Source organism: Candida dubliniensis, chromosome 4, assembly GCF_000026945.1.
Source record: "Candida dubliniensis CD36 chromosome 4, complete sequence".
NCBI lineage: Eukaryota > Fungi > Ascomycota > Pichiomycetes > Serinales > Debaryomycetaceae > Candida > Candida dubliniensis.
This window is the reverse complement of record NC_012863.1, coordinates 634,001-650,094: the sequence shown is the minus strand read 5'-3', so window position 1 is coordinate 650,094 and position 16,094 is coordinate 634,001. Positions and strand designations below refer to the sequence as shown.

Sequence of the window (16,094 nt, the reverse complement as noted above, 5' to 3'; positions counted from 1 at the left end):
GAATCGTGATTTGATTTGACGATGGTCATGATATAAGTGATAATAACATATCACAATATCATATTATCGTCAAGCTCTAGTTTGTTCGTGTTTTGTTGTTGAAGTTTTGTTTCTTTATTAAAGACGGTTTGTTCCCTTACAGAGCCAGAAAATAATAGAATCAAGAAATAGGGGTACATCATTTGGGGAGGAAGATGACTAGAACATTGTTAACTCTGGATTTGATTCCTTTGTTTTGGTTCGAAAAAATGATCAGGAACTCGTCCTTTATTCGTGTTTCGGAAGGTTATTATCTCAAATATTTTATAGATGTTCCTTGAGGGAATTCACTTGCGTGAATATCTTCTTTCTGCATAAGCTTATTTTGATCATTATCAATAGTTGTTGTCATGAGCATAGAGGCAGTTGTCCTTCAAAGGAGATTTGCAGTGCCAAATCTTTATGACCTACGTGCATCCATTTCATATCAATTAGGTAGAAGCAACAGTAGTTATTGTCTTGACAAAAAAGATGAATTATCATCACCATGCAGCATGCGCCCTGGATATTTCAAGGGGTCATCATCATCATCGTCGTCGTCATCTTCCTTTGTTATGATTTGTTCTTAATGCAATTGTAAATTATTATTATTCTTATTCAAGTGGTATTATGTCATAATAATAATAGTTGTCGATGAAAATAAGCCATTTTAGTGATCTGGCATTTGTGATTTTTAGACGTTTCAGATTTGTTTGTTTTCATTTTTTCAACTTTTGGATGAAATTTTTATACCAAACCGTGTCGGTGTGCCTCGTGAATTCTGTTATGTTTTTTGGACCCTCTAGATAATTTGATTTTCTCGTAGTGGCATCTTTCTTGTCGATTAAAAAAAGATCGATCAATACTTTTCTCTATTTATTGCAAGCTTCTTTTTATTTGCAAATATAATTGACCTTGATACTAAATTTTGAAATCAAACTTCTTTCAGTCCAGATTAGGTGCCACATGTGTATTGATAGATACTACTGCAAGGGTCAGCACATATTTTGAGGGCTTAATATTTTGGTATCACAATAGTCCGAGCAAGAGATACTTTGGTCTGCAAAAATTCACGATGAGGTTTGCCATTGTTGTAACTTCTTAGATATCTCAGTACCTAGTTGGAACAATGGAATCGCTAGGAAACTTGTTATAGGAAAACTGTTAAATATCATTAATAATTTCCCTCAATTTACATATAGAGGAAAAGTTTATAATTCAGTGGATTCCACTAGTATTTGTTACAAATGCCATAACACCCCCCAAATGAGTTGATAGATACGACTAAGCTCACAAAATATATTCTGTTCCGATGCCATATAAATCTAACAATGAACATTGAAAAATGGTAAATACATCCTCCCGAGAATTCTTCAAAATGAAATTTAACTTTTAAATCGGTTCAAGTATCATCATCGTGTATATGTCTATTATTCTTTAAGATAACTATAAGACGGACTTATTGGGGTACCAATTAAATTGTATCGGATTTGTATTCTTGACCAGCAATATACTAGGATTATTGGTGGAGAATTGTTAAACGGAACAAAAATGATGGTTCTAAATACGGTAATATTTTCCGAATTATGACTAAAAGTGGCTCAGGTATAATCAATGAGGAAAATCTGTCTATCTCCCTTAAAAAAAAAAAAGATTTAGCGCCATAGATAAATTTATCTCACCCACAGTTTAAACCTTGCTTTTTTTTTTTTTTCAACGGACTATCAGCATAAAAAGTGAATAATAATAATTTAGTTCTATTAGACTTTTTTTATTACCTTTTCTTTTCTTCTTTTTCTTTTTCTTTTTCTTTTTCTCTATCATTCTTCATTATTTTCAAAATGATTGGACTTCCATTGGATGAAAACTTTAGATCTAACAAAAGAAAATCAATCATTGTTGGCTCAGTTGTATTTGTTGCCTTATTGGTTACTTTATTTTCAACTAATTTGTTCAATTACTTGAAAATTATAACAACCCCAATTCCAAAAGAAAGTTCATTATGTCCACTTTATGAACCAATTGCTCCAGAATCTTATTATAAAGACAATTCAACGGTGTTGCAAATCTTGCATGATAAAAAATACAAAAAGGAATCCATTAAAAAATTAGCTGGTGCCATTCAAGTTGATACTCAAGTTTTCGATAAACAACCAGCTGTTGATGATGCTCCAGAAGTATGGGCAAAATTTGCCAAGTTCCATGATTACTTGGAAGAAACTTTCCCATTGGTTTACAAAAACTTGAAAGTTACCAAGGTTAACACTTATGGTTTGGTTTATCATTGGAAAGGTTCTGATAAATCTTTGAAACCAATTTTATTGACGGCCCATCAGGACACTGTGCCAGTCCAAAAAGATACTCTTAAAGACTGGACTTATCCACCATTTGAAGGTCATTACGATGGTGAATATATTTACGGAAGAGGTGCAGCTGATTGCAAAAACGTCTTGATTGCTATTTTGGAAACTTTGGAACTTTTGTTATCAAAAGGATATGAACCAAAAAGATCTATTCTTGCTGCATTTGGTTTTGATGAAGAAGCTTCCGGTTATCATGGTGCTGCTTATATCGGTAAATATTTGGAAGAAACTTTTGGTAAAGATTCCATTTACGCTCTTATTGATGAAGGTGCTGGACTTACTGTTGAGGAATTGACCAACACCATTGTTGCCCTCCCAGGTACTGCTGAAAAGGGTTACGTTGACATTCAAGTGGAATTGACTACCCCTGGTGGTCATTCGTCTATCCCACCTGATCACACCTCTATCGGTATTATTTCCGAATTGGGATACGTTATTGAAAAGGATCCATATAGTCCACTTTTACCACCAGAGAATCCAATTTTGAATTTCGCTCAATGCTTAGCTCTTCATGATCCAAAAAACAATATTCCATCTTCTTTCAAAAAGACAATTTTAAGAGCAGGCTATGACAAGTTTGCTAATTCCAAATTAGTCGAAGGAATCTCCAAAAATAGATTGACTAAATACTTGATTAGAACTTCTCAAGCCCTTGATATTATCAAAGGTGGTGAAAAGGCTAACGCTTTGCCAGAACACGTCAAGTTATTGGTCAACCATAGAGTTGCTATTGGTAGTTCTGTAGCTGAAGTTCAAGAACATTTCGTTTCTAGAGTCATCGAAGTTGCAAAAAGACATGACTTGTCCGTTACTGCTTTTGGTAAAGATGTTCTTAAAGTTGAAAATGATTCAGGCTTGTTTAATGTAAGCAACTTTGCTGGTTTTTTGAATGCTGCTCCTGTAACACCAACCAATGACACTGTATGGAAGTACTTGTCTGGTGTTACTAGACACGTTTATGAAGATTTGGTTTTCCCAGAAATTACATATCCTGTTATCAGTGCTCCAGCCATTATGACTGGTAATACTGATACCAGACACTACTGGAACTTGACTAGAAACATTTTCAGATTTACTCCAGCTTTTATTGGTGATTTTATTGGCGATACCCACATTCACAGTGTTGATGAAAAATTGCCATTTGATAGTCATTTGCAATTACAAGCTTGGTTCTATGAGTACATTCAAGCTATTGACACTGCGAAGGCAAACAATAAATAAGTCTTTACGTTTGTAATCAAGTAGAAACACAATTGATGTATATTCAATGCCGCAATAAAAAAAAAAAAAATGAAACTAATAATCTAGAAATACATGAATCGGAACCTTTTCTCCCACCTTTTGTTGTATGTATCTGAGATGTTGTATAATATATCTCTTTCAACTCAAGCCTTTCAATATTCCATACTGGTAAACCTCCCCTTAATTAATATCCTTCTTCTCTAATGGATTATATCTCAAAAACTTTTCAATTAAATCAACATGTGTCAACACCATTCTTCTACAGCAATATCTTTTTAATTTCAATTTGTCCAAAGCATCACCTTCACTGAGGGTTTCATCTTGTAAATAATCCAAATAAGTTTGCCACTTATCACCTACCACTTTACCACATGAGAAACAACGTATTGGGATAATCATTATTTGAAGTTTGGGTTCGTTATTTGAATATAGATGAAGAACACTTTGCGTTGAGAATCTAATTAATAATCTTCACTTTTGATATAATGTTTTGTGCTGGTTAAAAAAAAAAAAAAAAGAATGAAAAAAATGTGATGGAAATGCGATTTTTTCTGTTCCAAGTTACACTACTGCTCTCATCTCCAAAAGACTATAACCATCTCATCAAATAAAAAAAATTTTATAAACTTTTCAAATACCGTAACATACTTTTTGTATTCTGGGAATCTATACTTTATTGTAATCATGCCGAGTGCTATTTCAGAATGGTCATTATCCATGGTCACAGGAGGTAAACCATTATATTTGCCTTATTCACAAGCAACTGCATCTGTCTTTTCTCAAGATGGTCGATATGTGATCATGGCATTATCACATCAATTAAGAGTGTATTTTATTTCAACCCGACAATGCATCAAGACTATCGAGTTAGATTTACAGGACTTGGCTGATTTGAAAATAGATGTTACCAATGGAAATCAGGTGTTATTATTTAAAAGCTCTGGAGAAATATTGACTGTAAATTGGAAAGATAAGGTTTCTCAGCCAATAATATCTACTACCAACATAAATAAAACTCAATCGGGTACATCATTGCCTTTGTTATCAGTCATATCAGTTAAACATTTGTTTTTCATTATTGTTACTGGTAGAAAGGAAAAGAAAAAGGGAACTCCACATACCCGTTATATAAATTATTTTGATAGAAATCTGGAATCGCTTGTTCCAATAGTTGAAGTCGCCAACTCAATAAATTTCGCAACTTCCTTGGATAATACAAAAATTGCATTTATTACTAGTAGTAACGAAATAAACTTGTTTGATTTATCGGGAATATTTAATGTGGATAGTATTGAAAATTTATCAGATAACGATATCGTCAAGGAAACCATTCCATTTGTGTATCGATCCCCAGTGACATCAATAGCTGTGTCTAATGATTCCATGGTTGCCATTGGTACATCTGCTGGTCCAATTCAAATAGTCTACGGTGGGTTGAACACTCCAAAACCTCAGCGAGTTTTGAAATGGCATCTTGATCAAGTCAAAGGGTTAATGTTCACTGCCGATAACAATTATTTACTTTCCGGTGGTATGGAAAAAGTATTAGTCTTTTGGCAATTGGAAACAGAAAAGAAACAGTTTTTGCCTAGATTGAATGGGGTGATTGATAAGGTCTCTATTGATAACTATAAGGATGATTATATTTCATTGCAATTGAATGTCGATAGTTTGAACAATAATTACGAAATCTTGGTGTTATCAGCCGTCGATTTAGTGTCTCGTTTATCTGTCAATACCATAAGACCTAAATTTGCCCATAATATTGCCACTACCCTTTCCAAAACGAAAAAGAAATTCATTAACAGTTCTTCAGATTTTGATAAATTCAAGATCAGGTACGATTATACTAGTCAGTTTGAAATTCATCCAAAGACGAAAAGTATGTATTTCCCCAATGGAGCCTTGATTCAATCATTTGATTTATTCAAGAATGAGCAAAATTTCATTCAACATGGTGCTCCAGTATTGGGTATCGGTAAAGTTAGATCAGAAACTAAACTATTGGATCCTCTGGTCACATTATTGAAATTCACTCATGATGGAGAATGGATGTGTACATTTGATGAATTTACCAATACTGAAGTTGACAGTTTATTATTAAAAAATGAAAAACAATATGCATTAAAGTTTTGGAAATATATCGGCCATAAAGAGACCACAACCAGTGGTATTAATAATAAAACTGGTCATTGGGAATTGACAACAAAAATTATTGATCCTCATGGAACTAATCCTATTTTAGCCGTGATCCCAGCTCCAACTTCTTATTTCAATGGGTTGGCATTTTTAACTGCTGATGATAAAGGTGGTTTGAGAATTTGGAGACCTAGTGTGCCCAAAGAACAATATAAAACCACTTCAGCAAGGTCTCAGCAAACTGCATGGACACTAAGAAAAGTAAGAGCTCCTAGTGCATTGTCATCTGATGCCGTTGCTTTGAGTTGGTCTGATGACAGTTCATTGATTTTCCTTGGTCATGAATGCTCCATTCTTACCATTGATTCCAAGAATTTAGAAGAAATCCCTGATTTCAAAATTCCGTCATTATCGGGATCCAGAGTTAGATCATTAAACATTGTCAATAATAATCTTATAGTGTTATCTAAAACAAGAATATCTTCATTTGATTTGATCACTGGTGAATTGACCAGCTTGGTGGCCAAAGTGAACACCACTATTGGAGCTAAGAATTTGATTACTATTGATCCCATTAGGAAATTGGTATGTTTGGCATTAAATTATTATTCTGATGAAGACAATTCACTTTCCATAAAATCTAAAATCTTAATCTTTAAGCCAAATCAATTAAAACCAGTTTGGGTTCACTTACATGACCAAGGTATTTCATCGATTCGTTATTTTAACTCATCGTTTGTATTTGTCGATTTAGATTGTCGGGCTGGTACAATTTATAGTAATGAGGAAATAACTGAAACAGTTGAAATTGGTCTAACCCAGGAAATCAACAACATGCTAATAACTGCACAAGCTACTGCTGACGTAATAAACGATAGAAACGTAAAGACTACTGTTGGGCATCAGCAGAATGGAAATAAGGAAGGAGAAATGGATATAGACAACAGTGTGGCATATTCTCCAAAAGTGGTTGATCTTCATACTTTCCAACCAATATTTCAAAACATTGAAGGTGTTCAAGTTGAGTCATTATTTGAACGTATAGTTAATGTACTTAAATAGACAATTATAAAACAACGCATATACACATCTATAAGCAATAGCTGCAACAAATTAAAAACACTAAGGAAAAAGAAACAAACATTAAAACTATTTACAATTAGAGCAAAATCACCAACCAAAAACAGATTTCTTATTACGATCCTCTGTATTATCTTTTTGTGTTGTTCTTTGGACCGCTAAGACACTCTCAACTTTGCTTAAAGCATTTTCCAATAAGTCTTTTCTTTCTTGTAATTCAATATGCTTTTTGATCTTTGGATCTTCTTTGGCAAATTTCTCTATTTCCTCTTTACTCAAATTATTAAAGAACTTTAAATCCAACTCACGAGGAAAGTTGTAATAAAAATCACTCAACAACTCAACATTCAAAAATAATATTGAAGTAGAGGTTATTTTCGAAGTCACTGCATCTAAAAATATTTCCGGACATTGATACTTGTTCTCCTTCTTTTTACATTTTTTGGAATTTTTGACAAATTGGTATCTCATTTTCAATAAGGACATTCTTTCCTTGAGAAAAATCGCTTCTTTACCACGCTGAATCAAAGTTGGTGAAAACCCTAATGTTTCATTGGTTGTTAAATCAACATCTGAATCATTTTGTTGCTTTAATCTCTCAAGATAAGTCACAACCTGTTGCAATTTTCTGCCTCCAACCTGGCTCTTTAAATCATGGTAAACCTCGTCACATTGTCGCATTTCTTCTTTCAATAAATTGACTGCATTTTCTTTGGACGTTTGCCATTCACGGTCCTCCAATTCAATCTCATACTTGTATGGCTTGATACAGTTTTCAACTTGATCAGCAGTCGAGTAATATTTATTCCCCAATACTGATCTTGCGGCTTCGCGTACTGCTGATTTTGCCATGGGATGGTTTCGTAATTGAGTGTTATCCACTAAATTATCAACTTCTGTAAGCAAAGCATTTGTGATCAAATTTGTTGATAATCTCCCGACCCCAAGCTTAGTCAATGATGACGTAGTCAAGTCCAACTTCTTATGCCAATAAATGTCATTGTCGATATTTATTTGAGTTAATTCACGTAAATCAGGTTCAACCAAAGACCCCTTCAATTCAAACGGCTTGTTCCAATACCGTTCTGCCATTAAGTCCAAGACTTTTTGATCTAATGCGTTCTTCAAAATTGCTTTCAATTCATTTCTTGAAAAGTTATGGCTCAAATCTTTAGTTCCTAACTTGAGCATATCAATATTATTGGCCAAATACATCTGTGGTGTTAATGGACGATCATTAAATTCTACCTTAAATTGATATGAAGTTTCTTCCAATTCTTGTTGTATTGCTAAATGAGTTGGTCGTAAAGAAGCTGCCATGGTTTTCTCTAACACTTTCATCAATTTTTTCTTCAAGTTTCTGGTGCCCACCGTGCATCCAAAAAATGCATCCTTGTTTTCCTTCAAGAAAGTATGTTCAAAATTCTGTTGAGCGACAAAAGATTGATACCCAGTCACTTGTTTTCTAGAAAATAGTCCACTTGTAGTAGCTTTTGAATGTGGGGCTTTGGTAATGACACCCACATATCCCAATCTCAAAGGGTACTTTTTGTTCAACAATATTTTACGTGCTTGTTCCGGATCAACCAAATCCAATTTTGTAACAACCCCAATTGTCCTTTCTCCTCGTGGATCTGCAAGTCTTGAGGCTCTCAATGCAGCAGAATTTGCTAAATCAACATCAGCAGCAGATATAGCCAAAATAACATTCGGTGGTTCTAGATATCTATTACATAATTCTCTGATTTTGTTTTTCAATTCTGTGGGTTGATCAGCGGCCTCAACTTGAATATATCCAGGTAAATCTACCAAGGACAAATCAGGCACGGTTGGTGATCTGATGGTAACTTGAATGGGATCATTGGAAATACATTCAGATGGAGGTACAGCCATATTCAAATCAAATAGAACCTTTTGCACTTGCTGGAAATCGGTTAGATTATACATTTTCAAAGCTGGGAATTCTGCCACATTAGCAGCAGCTTCTGGTGTATTAACCAATGTCAATTCAATCGGTCTTCTGGTTACCATATTTGACCCTTTTGGTAAAAACTCTTGACCCACTATACTTTCCAAAACTGAAGACTTACCACTAGATTGGGATCCAATAACAACAATTGATGGCAATTTAATTCCATCGTGATTCAAGCTGGATAAAAGGTTTCTTATTTCAATCATTTGTCTTGTCAAATTAAGCATATGATCGTCTGTCTCATCGCTTGCTAAATCATCGTCATCGTCACTGTCATCTTCAATCAACGTTTCTTCGTCTTCTTCCTCGATGTCTGTTTCTGCTTCTGTCGATTCATCCTCGTCTGATGTGAGACCGACCGCGGCAGCTGTAGCACCTACAGCAGTAGCTGTATCGTTGCCACCACTGCCTCCCCCTCCTCCTCCAATACCACCCGATGATGCTCCATCCTCTGCACCATTGCCACCTGTTGCGCCATCAGTTCCGCCAAGGTTTTTGAAGAAATCACCGGTTTTATCAAAAACGCCATCCGCGAAATCCTTAAATGCTGATAGTTTGTCTTGTGTATAGTTACTTGCTTGTTCGACTTTATAAGCAACATAAGTACCTCCGGCTGCCATAGTTCCACCTATATAAGCAGGCATCTTGACTGCTCTGGTTATAAATTTAAGAAATCCTAAATTTCTCGTAGGGACAAATGTGGACACATTCTTGATGTGGGTTTTATATGCCGATGATCTTAATAACACAAATGTTCGCAACGGCAATGCTCTGCTTCTCACTATTAGTCGTCCATTTCTTGGGATCATGATATATTAATTTGTGGTTCTGTAAGGATTCTTTTTTAAAAAAAAAAAATGGGCTAAAAGTAGAGATGGTGTGATAAAAAAAGAGCGACCCCATTTTTATTTGAGTGAGTGTTTTTTTTTTTTGTTGTTGGTTTTATTGTTTTTTGTATTGTATCGCTAATTTTAGTGGCAACAACAAATTTTCTTAATTCATCAACCCCAAAATATTAGCAAAAAAATAAGTAATAACAACAACCAGATATCGTTGTCCTAGTACTTGGGTGTATAAACTTGATTGGTTCGTGTTATATCACATCAAAAAATTTAATGGCTTGAAAAGAATGCCTCTTGCCAGAATTGAACTAGCGACCTTTGCATTACAAGTGCAACGCTCTACCACTAAGCTAAAAAGGCATTTTTCGAAATTTCAAAAATCTGTAGGTTTTAAGTAGTCTAGGTTTGACCATTTGCATTTATATTCTTTGGATGTAGAGGATCAAGATGTTTACTCTAATCATTGTCTTTATTTACTATTTTTCCTATTTTTATAGATACTACAAGGTTAACGAAACGGTTTCTGACTGATATAGGTGAGTAAATTAAGAATAATTTTGGTATCAAATTTTGGACTAAAAATTTGCAGAATATTTTTCATAATTAATAACTAAGCCAAGTTATCCTCATTTTTCATGTAATGTTTTACAGAATACAGAATAACATCTGATCTTGTTACATCACTTACATACACTATTGCAATCCAGAAACAATTTGATAGAAGGCCGCATAGAGCAAGTAAAGAAGACCTGTGAACTGCAAATGTCATTGATTGGCAGTGAATATTGCAAGGCTAAGGGGTGTTTGAGAATCCTTGAATGAGGCGTTTAGCGTAATCTTCAGGAATTGAAAATTGAACTTGCTATAGAAACCCAACGTAGCTTTGTTTCAGGCCATGTACAATTTAAATATGTACAGTTATTATTTCAATTTAAATGTGAGGTAAGCGAGACTTGAGGTGGTGCAATATGTCTCCCAAAAATGGAAACGTAATTAAAGGTACACAAAAACAAAACGCATTCATTCACTATTGGTCGTCAGAAATTGACGATTCTGCAATTTCATCTCGACATATTTAAAATACTCTATTATTTCTATCTTTTTTTTGCAGCTTAGTCTTGATCAATACAAGGTAACTTGGCCACTGTGGAATCACCCTTTTCATTACACTTCTCAATTGATGCACAAAATAAAATTTACCTTTCCATTAGAATTCAAAATGCAAGGAACATTCAGACATGTATTATATTAAGCTACGAAATAATAGCAGACAGCAAAAAGGATAGAAGGCAACAAAAGAACTAATTTCTTTGCCGAGGCATCCAAGAAATTTCTGGCGTAGAAGAAAGAAAAAAGAAAAGAAAAGGAAAAAGAATATTAACTTTACCAGCGTTTGTGTCACATTGTAATGGTACAGAAAACCATAATAAATAGTGATGATTACGTGGTACCTGAACAAGTGGATCCACTAACTATAGTACAGGAGTGAATCTTTGGAACTAATCGTCTACTTTTTGCTTTAACTGATAGCTAGTATCTGTTTCCACACTTTTTTTTTCCACAATAAATTGTTTGTTCAAAACAGACTATCGACGTTTGATTTTGTTTTTGAGAGTCAAATAAGCTTCTGTTTTTGCACTTTTTCTCCGTTCCATATTCATTTCAAATTGGACTTTGTACCATTATCTCTTCATTTCGCAATGAGCAATCAAATTAACTAAATACTAGAACACTTTACATTAATAAACGTTTGAACTAAAAATTTCCCTTAAGTTGTGACAATATCGGGTGTTTAGGAATCGTCAAAAATTTATTTTTTGCTAACTCGTATGGTAGTCAGAGAGTGGAATATTTAAACACACGTACACACACACACTGAGTGGTGTGACGATTACTGTGATTTGAGTGCTTAATATTTTCAATTAGTCAACGTACAAAACTCTATACATTGGCCATTATTATAATCAACTTTATAACAGCTAATATGTCAAATTGCCTGTGCAAATTTAAAAGTATTTTCTAGGAATAAATACTTGAAATATACTTTTGAAAGTTGAGGAAAGACGACGACGACGACGACAAAAAAAAGGGGGAGAGGGGGAGGGGGTTGAGAGGAGAAATCAGCACAAACATGTCGAAATGTATGTATTGTGGGAACATATTTTTCAGAAACAGTGAAAATGATGCAAATAATAATTTTACTTGCTTTGTAATCATTGATTACTCTCTATACGTAGTCTGGCATTTCAAAACTACGCTCATACCTCTCGGGTTTACCTTTCGACATGAAGTGAGACAAGCAACAATAAGTGCATCCATACTTACCTAGAAGGATTATTATGTAGGTTTTCTAATTGTAGTGAAATCATGGAGATAGAAGAAGAAGAATGGAACTTACACAAGCAGACTTTTGTTCCACTTTTTTCTTTAAAAAATTACACTTTGAAGCAAGAAAGAAATAAAGAAAAAAAAAAAAGAAACAAAAGGATTTTTTGTATAATGAGCGAGGTTTCCGATACGATAGAATAACAATAATTTCATAATGATATGATTCTTGGTATCTTTCTTTCTTTTCTTGCTTTTCATTTTTCACCCTCGAGTATTGAAGTTATTTTGAGAATATAAATACTATCAACATTCCTTATTATCTTGTCTCTTGATTAAAGAGTGTTTTTATTTTTTGATACACGAAACAAGTTCAACCTATAAGCATGATCCCTCCCGCTTCAAACAAGAATAGATTCAAACAAAAATGGACTAAGATAAAGTTGAGGTTTAGAAAAAACAAGAATCATGAAGTCGATGACCAGGTTACCATTGTTGTCAGAAGCTCGTACGATAGTTACCTGAGATGTGTTGGAGAGAAATTACCCTTAGACGAGTTGACAGATATAGCAACTCAAATACACCATCAACAAACACCACCTTTTAAGGAGAAAATGACCTTGGAAACAGCAAAACGTATTGAAAACAAGCAGGAAAAGCCAGACCAAACGGTAGAGCTACTGTGTTCGGTAATTTCAAGTCCGAGGCAGCCCCAGCCCCAGCCCCAGTTCCAGCTCGAGTCTCAACAATTACCATCTTATCCTCCTCCAAAATATCAGCCCCGATCAATCCCCCAAACAATCAAGTACAAATCGCAACTAAACCAATACTTGCTAGAGAAAGCCAACGACCCTAAACCTTATACAAGCATATCGTCGTATTACATGAACCTACATAATAGTTTTGCAAATTATTATTTGATTGTTCAGAATGGATCTTATCAGTGTGTCAATTATAAACTGCTAGAGCCAGAAATCGAAGACAGCAGCAGGATGTTTAAGTGCCATTATCGGTATTTTTATGGTTTTTTTGTATTATATATATCTATTTTTGTGATTTACATTTATGTTGTCACAGCACAAGCTATATAGGGAATCAATAAATAACTGAATGTTTCTTACTTTCCAATCTTCATAACTTTTTAGATTTCCAGGTAGATTTATTTTTGTTACTTGATGCAGTCTGAACGACTTGCAGGACCTACGGATTTACGGAAAAAATTAGGATTGATTTGATTTTCCGAATGTTTCCCCGAACAAAAGAAAAATAATAAGAATAGTTCCCAGTTCCTGCGACATGCCATCGTCACTAGTTGGAGTAGAAGGATGGTAATCGTTTTGTTGAATAGAAAGATAACATCTCTTGCTATCGCTTCTTTTTCATTTCTCAAAACAATTACAAGTAATAGTACCCCAGAAGTCGAGTAGATAGTTTTCTCAGGAATATTCTATAGATGAGGGTTGTAAAAACCCACTTAAATGAAACCCAATGGGGGCTATATTGTAAATATAGAACTAGAAGAAGTTTCTGCCATCAAATTTCACTGCTATCCTTCCTTTATTTTTGTGTTTACAACTACCAATTTCCACTTGATCTTATGTGTTAGTTTTTCTAGTCTCCGAAAATTTCAGACTACTGTGGCTGCTGCTTAGTAATTGTGATGTCTCCTTCTAACCCCTCGATTATCCCAGCTTTTGTGAAAAAATGTATAAATACAGCCAAAAAGAAATAGCAACCATGAATTTCATCTCACAACACCACTTTTCTTTTGCGTATCTATTTACTTCCAACAACAGCAATGGTTAAACCAATTCAGTTATACACATTCGCGACTCCAAATGGTTTCAAAGCAAGTATTTTCTTAGAGATTCTAGGATTGGCATACGAAACTACTGTTGTTGACATCACTAAAAACGAGCTGAAATCCGATTGGTTTGTGAAATTGAACCCCAATGGACGTATTCCAACTATTGTTGACCCAAACTTTAAGGACGGTGAAATTACAATTAGTCAAACAGGTGCAATTTTACAATATTTAGCTGATAATTACGATAAAGAACACAAATATTCCTACCCATTCGGAACTGAAAATTATTATAAAACTTTAGAGTATCTTATTTTCCAAGTTTCCGAAAATGGTCCAATTCAAGGTCAATTGAACCATTTCAAGCTTTTTGCAAAGGAAAAGATTGAATATGGTATTACCCGTTATGAGAACGACACTAAACGTATCTACGGGGTATACGAAGATATTTTGCTGAGAAACTCTGCAAACGATAGCAAATATTTAGTGGGCGATCGTTACACTGTTGCTGATTTTGCTTTGTTTGGATGGGCTTACTGTTTGCCTAAAGTTGGCATTGATATTCATGATTGGCCATTGTTAGGTAAATGGTTCGATACTCTTAATGCAAACCCAGCTGTTATCAAAGGTGTCAATGTACCAGAGAAAAAATGAAAGATGACTTTTTTGTAGCGATATAAATACCGAGTAGTTTCTGTGGTTTAAGAACCATATTTAAGGTAATAAAAGAATATTCTCTGAAATATACACACGCATATATATATATATTTATATGAACTCTAATATTATACAATTTATTCTTTAGTTGACTTTTCTTCTTTCTTTTCGTTGACCTTTCCATCAGCATTCGAAGCTGCTGGAGCATCAGCAGAGTCAACACCAGCAGCAGCGCCTGGATATCTAGTACCTATCTTCTTTACTTTCTTTTTCTTTTCTTGTTTTGGTTTTTCTACTGGATAACCATTCTTCTGTGCCACTTGGAACTCTTCACTCGATTCGAATTCAGCTCTAATTGGTGCCAACAATTCATTAATCTTATCAGCAACCCCCAGTTTCAAATCTGGAGGAGCCAATTTTCCATCTACAAAGTCAGCTTTTAATTGTTCAATCGAGTCATAGGACAAAGGACCACCGTACTTTTCTGGTCTGTCTATATCCAACTTGAATGCCCCTTCAACACCAGTCTTCAATTCAGCAATAGGTTGTATAACATATTCAATAAATGCGATCAAACCATTATCCTTCAACTCACCAGGGGCACAGTAAGCACTATTAACTTTCTTTTTAACAACTTTAGGATCCTCAATAATATCAATTTTAGAGTTTGGATCAGATGCACTCATTTTACCACCTTGGCCCAAACCAGGAACCATAGGATTCATCAAGTGAGCTCTCTTTTTATAGCCAATACTTGGTAAATTCTCTTCGGCCAAAACAAAAATCTTTCTTTGATCCACACCACCAAACTGAGCATCAACACCCAAGTGCTCTTCATCTATGGCTTGCATCAATGGATAGATCAACCCTGACAATAATGGATTGGCAACTTGTTTAACAACATCAGCACCAGCTCTTTTGGCGTCATTTTGTGAAACAATGTTGGACAATTTAAATAAATCCATCACATAATCCCCACCTTTTTGGTAAGACGAACCAACAACAAACTTTAATCTTTCAATTGGGACATTGATCGATTTCAAAATGGCTTTAACAACAAATTCATAATATTTGGCACGATAATTTACAACTTCCAATGGAGCCTTCATATTATCTAAAAAGGCATGCAAATCAGCCAACAACACTGTGACTTCACAACCGGCTTTTAAAAAATGGGCCAACTTAATCATTGGCACAAAATAACCACAGTGTGGTTTACCGGTTGGAGCTGTCCCCCAGTAGATTTTAACTGGTCGGTTTTCCTTTTCTAGAACATCTTTAATAATTTGCCCATTAAGAGTTTCTTGCAAGCCCTTAGTGATTAGTTTATATTGCTCAGCTGAATCCGTTAAAACAGTCATGGTACTAAGATGTATTCAAGTAAAGAATTCTTTTTTTAAAAAAAGGACTTTGTTCTTTGATGGTGGTGTTAAAATAGTTTGTGATGATTCACAGTCGGAATAAATAAAAAAAAAAATTTCACTTGGAAAAAAGAAGAAAAATAAATGTTTGTTTTTAGTGATAGACAAAACACTATTATTGACTGCATATTAACACTATTTAGTCAGTGTATACTTCAATTGTTAATAAAATACGTTAGAAAAAGAGCATGAGGTGTTTTGGTTTATCAGAAGTTCAGTGGATAATCCCAA

General features: G+C 34.5%; 7 protein-coding genes and 1 non-coding gene across 8 annotated transcripts; 4 read left to right on the top strand and 4 right to left on the bottom strand. All coding sequences in view use genetic code 12, as the record gives it.

Annotated features, from left to right (window-relative positions):
- Positions 1 to 1,859: 1,859 nt before the first annotated feature.
- CD36_42910 (carboxypeptidase, putative) lies at positions 1,860 to 3,602 on the top strand (the record flags this gene model as incomplete). Its single annotated transcript, XM_002419908.1, has 1 exon — positions 1,860 to 3,602. The coding sequence occupies one exon, from the start codon at positions 1,860 to 1,862 to the stop codon at positions 3,600 to 3,602; it is 1,743 nt and encodes a 580-aa protein (XP_002419953.1).
- Positions 3,603 to 3,803: 201 nt separating this feature from the next.
- CD36_42900 (DNA-directed RNA polymerases I/II/III subunit, putative) lies at positions 3,804 to 4,022 on the bottom strand (the record flags this gene model as incomplete). The annotated part of the gene is made up of 1 exon (XM_002419907.1): positions 3,804 to 4,022. The coding sequence occupies one exon, from the start codon at positions 4,020 to 4,022 to the stop codon at positions 3,804 to 3,806; it is 219 nt and encodes a 72-aa protein (XP_002419952.1).
- Positions 4,023 to 4,307: 285 nt separating this feature from the next.
- CD36_42890 (U3 small nucleolar RNA-associated protein, putative) lies at positions 4,308 to 6,824 on the top strand (the record flags this gene model as incomplete). Its single annotated transcript, XM_002419906.1, has 1 exon — positions 4,308 to 6,824. One exon carries the CDS (start codon positions 4,308 to 4,310, stop codon positions 6,822 to 6,824), a length of 2,517 nt encoding a protein of 838 aa, XP_002419951.1.
- A 108-nt stretch (positions 6,825 to 6,932) lies between these two features.
- On the bottom strand, positions 6,933 to 9,623 carry CD36_42880 (dynamin-like GTPase, mitochondrial precursor, putative; the record flags this gene model as incomplete). Its single annotated transcript, XM_002419905.1, has 1 exon — positions 6,933 to 9,623. The coding sequence occupies one exon, from the start codon at positions 9,621 to 9,623 to the stop codon at positions 6,933 to 6,935; it is 2,691 nt and encodes an 896-aa protein (XP_002419950.1).
- Positions 9,624 to 9,944: 321 nt separating this feature from the next.
- Positions 9,945 to 10,016, bottom strand: tRNA-Thr (TGT). Its single transcript has one exon. It is a non-coding gene; the product is annotated as a tRNA-Thr (tRNA).
- A 2,351-nt stretch (positions 10,017 to 12,367) lies between these two features.
- On the top strand, positions 12,368 to 13,072 carry CD36_42870 (conserved hypothetical protein; the record flags this gene model as incomplete). Its single annotated transcript, XM_002419904.1, has 1 exon — positions 12,368 to 13,072. The coding sequence occupies one exon, from the start codon at positions 12,368 to 12,370 to the stop codon at positions 13,070 to 13,072; it is 705 nt and encodes a 234-aa protein (XP_002419949.1).
- A 707-nt stretch (positions 13,073 to 13,779) lies between these two features.
- On the top strand, positions 13,780 to 14,439 carry CD36_42860 (glutathione S-transferase, putative; the record flags this gene model as incomplete). Its single annotated transcript, XM_002419903.1, has 1 exon — positions 13,780 to 14,439. The coding sequence occupies one exon, from the start codon at positions 13,780 to 13,782 to the stop codon at positions 14,437 to 14,439; it is 660 nt and encodes a 219-aa protein (XP_002419948.1).
- A 140-nt stretch (positions 14,440 to 14,579) lies between these two features.
- Positions 14,580 to 15,803, bottom strand: CD36_42850 (cytoplasmic tyrosyl-tRNA synthetase, putative; the record flags this gene model as incomplete). Its single annotated transcript, XM_002419902.1, has 1 exon — positions 14,580 to 15,803. The coding sequence occupies one exon, from the start codon at positions 15,801 to 15,803 to the stop codon at positions 14,580 to 14,582; it is 1,224 nt and encodes a 407-aa protein (XP_002419947.1).
- Between the last annotated feature and the right edge of the window lie 291 nt (positions 15,804 to 16,094).